The sequence below is a fragment of the Lontra canadensis genome, unplaced genomic scaffold (assembly GCF_010015895.1).
Source record: "Lontra canadensis isolate GAN:19392208 unplaced genomic scaffold, GSC_riverotter_1.0 scaffold35, whole genome shotgun sequence".
Lineage (NCBI taxonomy): Eukaryota > Metazoa > Chordata > Mammalia > Carnivora > Mustelidae > Lontra > Lontra canadensis.
This window is the reverse complement of record NW_022631029.1, coordinates 8,506,934-8,516,977: the sequence shown is the minus strand read 5'-3', so window position 1 is coordinate 8,516,977 and position 10,044 is coordinate 8,506,934. Positions and strand designations below refer to the sequence as shown.

General features: G+C 42.9%; 1 protein-coding gene across 2 annotated transcripts in view; it reads right to left on the bottom strand.

The window, feature by feature from the left end:
* RBM5 (RNA binding motif protein 5) overlaps nt 1–7,884 on the bottom strand; it is a 24,672-nt gene extending 16,788 nt beyond the window's left edge. Inside the window, exons 1-5 of one of the 2 annotated variants that reach the window (XM_032868101.1) lie at nt 7,754–7,884; nt 6,336–6,406; nt 4,574–4,739; nt 3,662–3,817; nt 302–371 (exon numbers count right to left, since the gene is read on the bottom strand). In XM_032868101.1, coding sequence (XP_032723992.1) covers nt 302–371; nt 3,662–3,817; nt 4,574–4,739; nt 6,336–6,352 — 409 coding nt within the window. In that variant the 5' untranslated portion in view covers nt 6,353–6,406; nt 7,754–7,884. Of the gene's footprint in view, nt 1–301; nt 372–3,661; nt 3,818–4,573; nt 4,740–6,335; nt 6,407–7,753 lie in introns of those variants that run through there. The other variant, XM_032868102.1, reaches the window with a different exon arrangement.
* Nucleotides 7,885–10,044: the final 2,160 nt, after the last annotated feature.

Below are 10,044 nucleotides of genomic sequence, written 5' to 3'. Positions count from 1 at the left end.
AGTGCCACTCGATTTGATTCCACGCTTAAAACGTAACCATGCAACCGACTACAAACAGTCAAACAAGGAGTTTATAAATCACTACTTACCGAAGGAAAAAAAAGCCCCTAAAACCAAAGTTTTTAAAAAGGTCCTCAGGTGCTCTCTAATATCGTTTTCAAAGAGTCACATTCCTTAGCCATGGCAAACCTTTCATTCTGAATTCATGTGCTTGAAGACTGGGGGAATCAGGATGGTCTTTAGGGGCTGAAGTGGGAATGGGGAAGAGAGCCAGAACAGCCGGAACTAAGCAAGCTCTCACCTGTTTTCCTCTTCATCAACCTCACGTCCGCAGGCTGGGGGCCTTCGAAGGACTCCATCATTTCTCGAATCTGCAGAGTTTTACACATTTATAGTTAAAGCTTCAGCCATAAACTATTCCACACCAAAGAAAGTTCAAGGACCAGGAACTGCAACAAATGCTTAATCAACCAAGTTTTTAACTTCTAAATTTAATCATTCTAAAACGAGAATAATAATAATAATAATAACAATAAAGAATACTTCTCCAAGAAATGAATGTATTTTTACAGCCTTGAAGGCATTCGTTATATGCTGCCTGGGAATTTCTTTTAGGTAACAACTATTTATGTTATGATAAACAGTCTCACAGGGGTGCCTGATGGCTCAGTCTGTTAAGCATCTGACTCCTGATTTCAGCTCAGGTCATGACCTCAGGGTCGTGAGACTGAGTGAGCCCTGTGTTGGGTTCTGTACTTGGTGGGGAGTCAATCAATACTTGTGGTGCTTCCAAGTCATTTGCGGACATACGCAGAAGAGGGAAAGCCTTGAGTTGCTTGATGCATACGTCTGAGACGGAGGCAATACTTTGCCTTGTTTCAGTTTTGTTTTTTTTTTTTTAGAGATCTTATTTATTTATTTGACAGACAGAGATCACAAGCAGGCAGAGAGAGAGGAAGGGAAGCAGGCTCCCTGCTGAGCAGAGAGCCAGTGCAGGGCTGGATCCCAGGCAGAGGCTTTAACCCACTGAGCCACCCAGGCGCCCTTTGTTTCAGTTTCCATAATGTAAACAAGTGTCCTTTTCACAGTCTATTTACTGGCAAGTTTTTCATTTTCATTACTTTTTGTTAGTGATTTCACCATTATTATTTTTTAAAGTAAGCTCTATGTCCAACAGGGGGCTTGGATTCATGGCCCTTAGATCAAGAGCTGATTGCTCTACTGAGCCAGCCAGGCACCCCAGTGATTTCTCTATTTAAAATGGCTCTCCAGGGACGCCTGGGTGGCTCGACTGGTTGAGCGGCTGCCTTTGGCTCAGGTCATGATCCAGCGTTCTGGGATCGAGTCCCGCATCCGCATCCGGCTCCTTGCTCGGCGGGGAGCCTGCTTTTCCCTCTGCCTGTGCTCGCTCGCTCGTGCTCTCTCTCCCTCTCTCTGACAAATAAATAAATAAAATCTTTAAAAAAATAATAAAAAAATATAAAATGGCTCTCCAAGTGTAGCGCTGAAGTTCTATCTAGTGTTAAGCACAAGGAGGCTGTGATGTCCCCAGAGAGAAAATACGTATTGTTGGATAAGCTTCATTCAGAAATGAGTTATAATGTTGCTGGATGTGAGTTCAAGGTTAATGAATCAACACTATATACTAAATAAGGCATCTCTAAACCAAAATGCACCTAAAACAAGGTTATATATTGATCTGCTGATGAAAATGGTTGTGACCAGAAGCTCACAGGAACCTAACTTTGTTTTTTTCCTAGGAGTGATGGTTCAATATTCAGTATTCTATTTGCAGTGGCTTTACAGACCATAACCACCACCAATAAAAACAATTAACTATGTCTATTTTCTCCAGAGTAGAAGTTCTACACTGAGCCAGACCCCATCATGTGACTCAGGTCTATGCTTAGTAACATAGTAACTGAAAAGTTAGTCATCAGAGTAACTAAAGACAGTTACTATAAAAGTAGTGTAACAGTAGCACATATAGTAACATAGTAACTAAAGATAGTTACTCTAAGAGTTCCCGTATCAGGGGGAGGGCTAAACTAAAAAACCCCAAACAATGAATAGGATAAACTGAAGTTCAGGAGGTTAAAAACTATATAAAATTTTAAAATGTTTTAAGGACCTCAACGAGTGATTTTGCTTAGAATACTGCACAATTTGGGAAACTCAGAAATTCTGCTTTGAAAACCAGCCCCTTACGGTAGGCACTTTTATTTCCCTGAAGAAGCCTAAAATACAAAAGCATTAAATCTTATTTCACTGCCAGGAGGGAGGCCCCCAAAAGTCCGCGAGGGCACTGCTTCCCTATGCCATGCACTTCCTCTGCAAACTCCCAGGGCCTAGGCCAGCAGACTACATAAGGGAACAAACTGTTTAACAAGCAAACTTTCTTGAATTGACTTCTCCTGTAGGAATTCCTGCATCTCCTATTCCACATGCCCACTGCTGCCCCTACCTGAGGTCAGCTGTCTTCCCTGTTCTCCCACTACCGCTCTTTCCCTCCAACATTCTAACCTATACAATTCTTTTGCTACTGGACAAAGCCCTAAGTACCTCCTTTTATACTTATCTGGGCTCTAAATGATCCTAGCACATGGACTCAACAGCACTTTCCCACCTGCCTCTCTCCTGCCAAAAGCCTTTAAATTCAACTGAATGAACCTGGTTGACAGGCCCTGTCTACATTCAGTATCTTTCTATTCCCAAGTTTGCTTGTGTGATCCCACTGCCTGGAGGGCCAGTCTACCACACCTTTCCCCTAGTTCTCCAAACATTTCTATCCCTTAAAAATCAGCTCAACTTAGATCTCCCTAGAACCCGTCTTTACCCTCCACTAGTAAAAACCTCCCTTAAAGAAGCTTCCAGAAACAGTCCTTTTTTAAAAAGTAATCTCTATTCCCAAGGTGGGGTCTGAACTTACAACTCCAAGATCAAGAGTGGCATGCTCTACCAACTGAGCCAGTCAAGCGCCCCCCACCCCTTTCCCCAGAGACATTCTGCAGAACCTCTTTCAATACCAATTCACATAGTAGATCAGGAAGGCCTCACATGATGAAGCCTTCAAGCAGAAAAAGGCATACTGGTAGAATGACAAACATGTCCAAAGTAGCTACAGGGGAGGCAAGTGATGGATGTAGCTGGAAGAAGTGGGTGAGGGCCAGAGATGAGATTGGCACTGGAAATGAGGTAGTGCCCAGTATACCAAGCCACTAGCTGGCCAGTCTGAGGTGTGGGGAGTCAGGGAATGGCCTCTTTTTTGACAGGCCTCTCAGGTTTCAGATGGATAGTATTTAATCAAATCAAAGGGTAGCCAGATCATGAAGAAAATGTTTTTACTGATACATCCTCACAAAGTAAGTAACCACTTAAATAAAAATGTACTGATTACCTTCTATGGTCTATTGAAGGAAAAAGATCTGCTCCCTGTAGTTAAGGAATTTCTGAAAACTCAACTCTGTGTTGAACTTCAAAGCCTAAATGCTAATGATAATTTACCTCTGAACCAAGCTGAAAAGAACTCCATCCTAAAGACAGAAATATATTTCACTGCCTGAGATTTTAACTTGAGATAAAACAACAGTGAGAACATGGTAGAAGCCCCAAATCTGCTGTGCCCACTGGACTGCTCATTAGAACTGCTGTTTCCCCTTACATCGCTCTCCGTGATGGTGATGGGAAGGCCTCGCAGCATGATGGTCTTACTCTCCCTCTCATCACTGATATCATGTCTGTAGTCATGCTCGCCATAGTCACCATCTGAATGGTAGCCGTCTTCGGATCGGTCACTATTCCTTCTTTCACGTTCTCTCTGATTTATAATAAACAAAATGACAATTAAAATAACACTGGGTTTAGACCCTTTGAGTAGAGGCCCTCTACTCCTAAGAATTTATCTTTAGGAACAACGGAGAGGGTAAGGGAACTCCATGATGATGTTCACTGTACTGTTTCCAAACTGGTGGCCAGGGGGTGGAAGTGGGGGTGGGGGAGAAGGGCCATAACCATTTAGTTCAGGAAGAATGGTTTAACAACTCACTGTACAGTACACTATCACACAATATATGTTATAATATGAAGATTATATGCATGGAAAAAGTAAAAAACCCTGCAAAATTACATGGGAAGCATAATTACTTCTAAACACATATAAAAAAGAATGAGAAATGACTATGCTGACTAAAACTACAACTTTTAGAAGCAGCAGCTGAGACCCAGGGTTGGTATATTATTATACTCCAATTGCCTCATCTTTAAAATGGGAAGACACCTACTATAAGGGATTAACTAAGGTCACATAAGTCAGGTGCTCAAAAATTGGGTGAATGATGAGCGTGGTGTATGATGAGCCCTATGTAAACCCTGGCCAATATTTCCATTACCATCGGCTGTTTGTCTTTGAGGATTAGAGTCACCTCAACAGATTTTAGAATAACAGAGGGTTTGAATACAATACTCAAGAGGGGAGTTCCACACTTGATATACTTACTACATTTCCAGAATCTTAGAGGCTTTATGCATGCAATTCATAACTTTAACTACACCATACCAGTTGCTGACCACTCACCTCTGGGCTGTCATAGTCTCGGTAGTCGTCGTATCTGTCGCCCCTCCGATCATCACTAGATCTTTTGTAATCTGAGTCCCTCCGCCTGCTTCTGGATTCACGTTCATCCCGGTCATCCCTGTCTATGATGGAACCGTATCTTCCACTACGCTCTGTTCTACTCACTCTGCCAGGGAAATAATTTTCATTTACTCTAAGGTAAATCACACTTCATACCTTTACAAAACACAGTTGAAGAACATCTCCCCCACCACCCCCCACACTCAGTGTATAAGATATCCAAATAGTTTGACATATCCCTTAAAACTTATCACCAAACTCCAGTTTATAAACACTAAGAAAACATCTACATCCCTGAAGGCAGAGATAATTTTCAGGAAATCATGCTATATCTGATGATATGACTATCACATGTTTGGGCTTAATATTTTTTTTTTTAAAGGTCAGGCTGTCCAAGTTCATCCCATGTATTCCAAAGACTGTAGTCTACACATATCACCCCTTTTATCCCTGATTCAGATCTTAGTGATCAAAAATAGGAAGAGAGCAATTTTTAGCATTTCACCCAATTTCAAAGGAGTGTGTTCTGACTCATCTACTCTCAAAGGTATCACACTACTGGGAAATGGACCAAATAACCTGGATGAGTTAAATTAATTTTTTTTCTTCATCAGGCAGTTAACCAAATTCATTTGTTAGACATAACCAGCACAAGCAGAGAATAGCATTTCCTATAACATCTGGTTTACTTTTGGTTACTGGATAGCCCTGGGCCTCATAGGAAAGTCTAGTATCAAGAGCATAAACCCATTTGACTACAGATACAGTTCTTCCATAAATTGTTTACCAGGTTCATAAAACTTCTGTGTAAGGACAAGACAAAGGAAAGGCTTAGAAGGGCCTCATTTAGAGTATACAAATTTATCAAAAAGACACCAATGAAACAAGTAGTCTAGGACTACTTCATAATGTGAAGTATGAGGATGAGAAACCCTAAAAGGGCAAATGTTAATTTAGTAAGTTACTTGGAACCACAGACTGCTAACACAGCATTAAAATAATGACATCGTGTGACATGAGCATCTCCTGAGTCTCTCTGGGCCATCAATTTGATCCATCCCTAGGACAAGACACAACACTAAGTAGGAAGGTGGCTGAAAAAGGTAGTGTATGTAAACCAAATAGTCTGAGTGGAAGGATCCATATGACATGGCAGCCAAATGCTCTCATCTTAATTCTCCACTAATTCTTTAGTAACTTTTCATTGACTTTCCATGTAACCCACGACAGGTCCAAAACTTCTATAAATCTGGATAATCTTACCACAGAAGCGACAACAACAAGAAGCAGCATTCACAGACTGCTTGCTACAGCCAGCTACTGGGTAAAGTGGCAGACTTGTATGACATCTCCTGGCTTCTGCATAGGTTGTTTTCCACACTGGGAACCCTCAGTGACCCACTCCCTCCTTTGCTTAATTCTTACTTACTTCTTACTTACCTTAGAGAGTATTTTCTCCAGGAAAACACATGCTTCCTATGTGTTCTAACAGCACCCCTGACTTCTATTACATAGCATAGTTCACACAGTACTTCACTTCTCTCACTAAACTGCAAGCTTGTAAGAGCAAGGCTCATGAAGGTATTAACAGCAATGCCTAGCACAAAACAGACACTCAAGTATTTGTTTGATCAACAATTTCTAAAATCAGTTCACTCTCAATGAAATGTTGAGATCAAAGACATGCATAGTAGTAACTTACCGTTTGTCTGAACCCATTGTCCTACTGAAGATGTAGCACACTGTCCCAAAATGTTCAAATTTTGTCTTTTTCTAGGAAACAAGAGAGATTGGCTGCTGAAAATTTGAGAGATCACTTAAGTCAATCTTTCTATAAGTTAGGATACTACTGAGGTTGGAATTTCAACTATTAACAGGGCTTATCCAAGGTGGGAGCAGGTAGGTGGGGGAGGGAGATCAACTGTCAACATAAGAATCATTTGTTAAAAATGAGCATAGCAGGAAGATGAAGCTACTTTAAAATATCAGATTCCCTATTCAATAACAAACTCATAAAAGGATGCAAGCAGAAGATTCCTTCCCTTCTCCTACTTTAGGATTACAAAGCAAAAAAGGGCAGAGATCCAATTAGCTCCCTGTGTTCTAATCAAAGCAACTCCAGTGGGGTAGTTGGCCGTGAAAACATGGATCAAAGCGTCTCTATTAACACAAGGAGCAACATACAATTCAAAATCTTCTGATGAAAAGTTTAAGTCATTTAGAAGCCGGGATGCTCCGCTGATTGAAATCTACTCCATTTATAACGCAACGGCTGACCCTAAGCTATTTCAATGAGACAAGAGCAAAGCTCCACACGACTTAATTCCTCAGTAACAATAACCACCACTAACCCTTGAGGCTGCCAGCTGGGCCCCGCAGCGCCTCGGCAGTGATAAAACAACACACAGCTAGACCGCGTTCAATTCGTGCGAGGTCTGAGAAACTAGTTTCAGCCGTCCCTGGCGCCTGCCTGTTCCAGGGGAGGTGCTCAACGAACATTTGCTGAATTAATAAATGGAAGAGAACCACCTGGGAGAAATAAGGCCTGGGCAAAATCTCTAATGCCGCCCCTCTTCGCCCCGTCAGTGCCTGGACCCACCTCCGTGGGGTGCTGCGGCCGAGATGGCGGCGCCACAGCCTGCACGACAGACTCGAGCGTCCGGCTTTCCCTTTCTGCCTGCACACACCCCTCCCGGCCCCCAAGAGGCTCCCCCGTCTGCAGATCAGCCTTCACCGAACAACCTTCCGGAGAGGGCGGATTCGGATTCAGATGCAGCTGCGGGGCGATGGCGGCTAGAAACTGCCGGTCGCCCCTGAGGAGTACCCGAGGTACAGGCGACGGCTCCACGTTCAGTTGGGCTGTGGAGTCGGAGATGCGTCCCGGCAGAGGCACAGTAAAGAACCCGAAAGAAGCGGGCCTCAGGTGGGGCAGGAGGACGCCCTCTGAAAGCTGACAGCACAGGCGGCGAGGAGGGGCGCGGCCTTCCAATGCCTCGGGTAGCCTACTCGAGAAATGCGGCAGGGGCTGATCGGCCGCCGCCCGCGGCTGTCAGGGAGGCTGCACAAGGCCTGCCTCAAAAGCAAGAGCCGTGGGCCGTTACAAGCGGCTGCCGCACTTACCCCCAGGAGAGACCAAAGTGGCAGAAGTAGCGGTTTTGCGCCCCAGAATATCCAACAGGATACGGCCGCCTCACAAAATGGCGCCTCGGTCGACGGCCGTCTCCTACCCACAGTACCTCGCGCCTGTCCCCTCCCCCACACCACCCGCCTCCCGAGGAGACATCCAATCCGCGACGGTGTCTGGCTGCGCAAGGACTGCTGGGAAGTGTGGTCGCTAAGGCATCCTGTCACTCACTACGCCCTGTGTTAATTTCCTGCGTATTTTTCTTTTCTTTTCTTTTTTTTTTTTTTTTCAAAACCAAGGGCGAAGTTGCCAGTCTGCCATTTGCAGACCCTGATTAGAGCTCTTATCTTTATTGGCAATTCTTTGTCTTTGCTACAAAGCCTTTAGAGAGCACAGTTTGCTTTCACTGATACAATGTAGAATATCACGTTTAATCTGGTTTTAAAAGAACTCACGTTAGTTGACTGATTATTGTATCTTGACTCCAGATTGTTGGGCTAGACGCTTTACAAATATTTATTTTCATTTTCGTAATCTATGAGGCGGCTATTAAACCCACTTTGAAGGTGAGGAAAATGAAGTTTATGGAAACTAAGACTTTTTAAAATTATATTTTTAAGTAACCTCGATACTAAACATGGGGCTGGAACTGACGATTCCTAAGATCAAGAGTGGTATGCTCTACTGAGCCAGCCAGTCACCTCCAAATTAAGATAATTCTTTTTTTTTTTAATAAGCTTGTGTGTGTGTGCGTGCGTGCGTGTGTGTGTGTATTTTAAAGATTTTATTTATTTATTTATTTGACAGAGAGATAGAGAGCACAAGTAGGCAGAGTGGCAGGCAGAGGGAGAGGGAGAAGCAGGCTCTCTGAGCCCGATGTGGGGCTTGATCCCAGGACTCTGGCATCATGACCTGAGCTGAAGGCAGATGCTTAATCCACCGAGCCACGCAGGTGCCCAAATTAAGAGAATTCTTGAAGAATGGTCTTCAGAGTGTCACTGGATTGATATTCTCTAGTCTAAGGCAAAGACTCAGGAGTCATTTTCCAGGGTTAATTTAACAGTACTTGGGACATCTAATAGCATCTCAAAGTTGCAGCCAAAACTCAACCTTATCTCCTTCACAGTCTTCCTCAGCTCAGAAATGGTGACTCCCTACTTCCAGTTACTCAGGACAAAAACCCTGGAGTCATGGAGGACTTTTTTCCTTGTACCCAATCTGTCAGTAAATCCTGTTGACTCTATCTTCAAAATATATCTAGGATCTGTCCACTTCTAGCTCCCTCAATTGCTGTTCATCTAGTCAAAGCTATCATCACTGCCCTTGTTTGAAAGACAGTACTTCACACAGAGTTCATAGTAGTGGAACTGGGATTTGAATTAATAAACTTGATTTCAGAGTCCATGCCTTCAACTACTAGAATGTAAACTCCAGAAGGGTAGGGATTTATGCCTCTTTAGTTCACTATATGAACTAAATATAATACTATATGCCTGGCACATGGTATGTACACAATAGATATTTGTTGAGCACACAAATGAATCCACTAACAAAGAAAGCTAAACTTTGGGGCAGAAAAAGCAAGCTTTCTTGGATAATTAAAAGAGCTATTCTGGACTGGAACTGGTTAGTTAGATGGTGGTAACTGCAGTGCCTCTAGTTAGCATAATTTGCCCCCTTGGCATTATTTGTAGATATATTTTTAGTGGAACTGGTTTTTCAGGTCACATATACAGACATGAAAAATTAGACTATAAAAAGGCAGAGGGAAGCTATAAGTTATAGAGAACCATACCATACTCTTCTCTTTCTAAGAGATCTATCAAGAATAATGGAAGGATGTTAAGGAGTAGATTCCAAACCAGAAGCTTCAAATACACTGGAAAATCTTTTTCTTGGAAAAACATCCAGGGAAAATGTTCTTTAAACATGCTCTAACTATGGGCATTCTACATTAAGGGCATTAAGTGGACACTGGAAGTTCTTTGGATAATTAAAAAATCTAACAATAGAAAGAAAGGTAGACATTTCTGACTTTGGAAAAATTGGTAACTTCCTCTCCCTCTTCCTCTCTCCTCTCTCTCTCTCCATCCATCCATCCATCCATCCATCCATCTCCATTCAGGCTGCTATAAAGAAATACCACAGACTGGGTAGCTTATAACCAACAACAAACAACAAAGCTTATAGACAACAAAAAAATTATTTCTCACAGTTCTGGAGGCTGGGAAGTCCAAGATCAAGGTACCAGCATGGTCAAGTGAAGGCCCTCTTCCGGGCTGCTGAT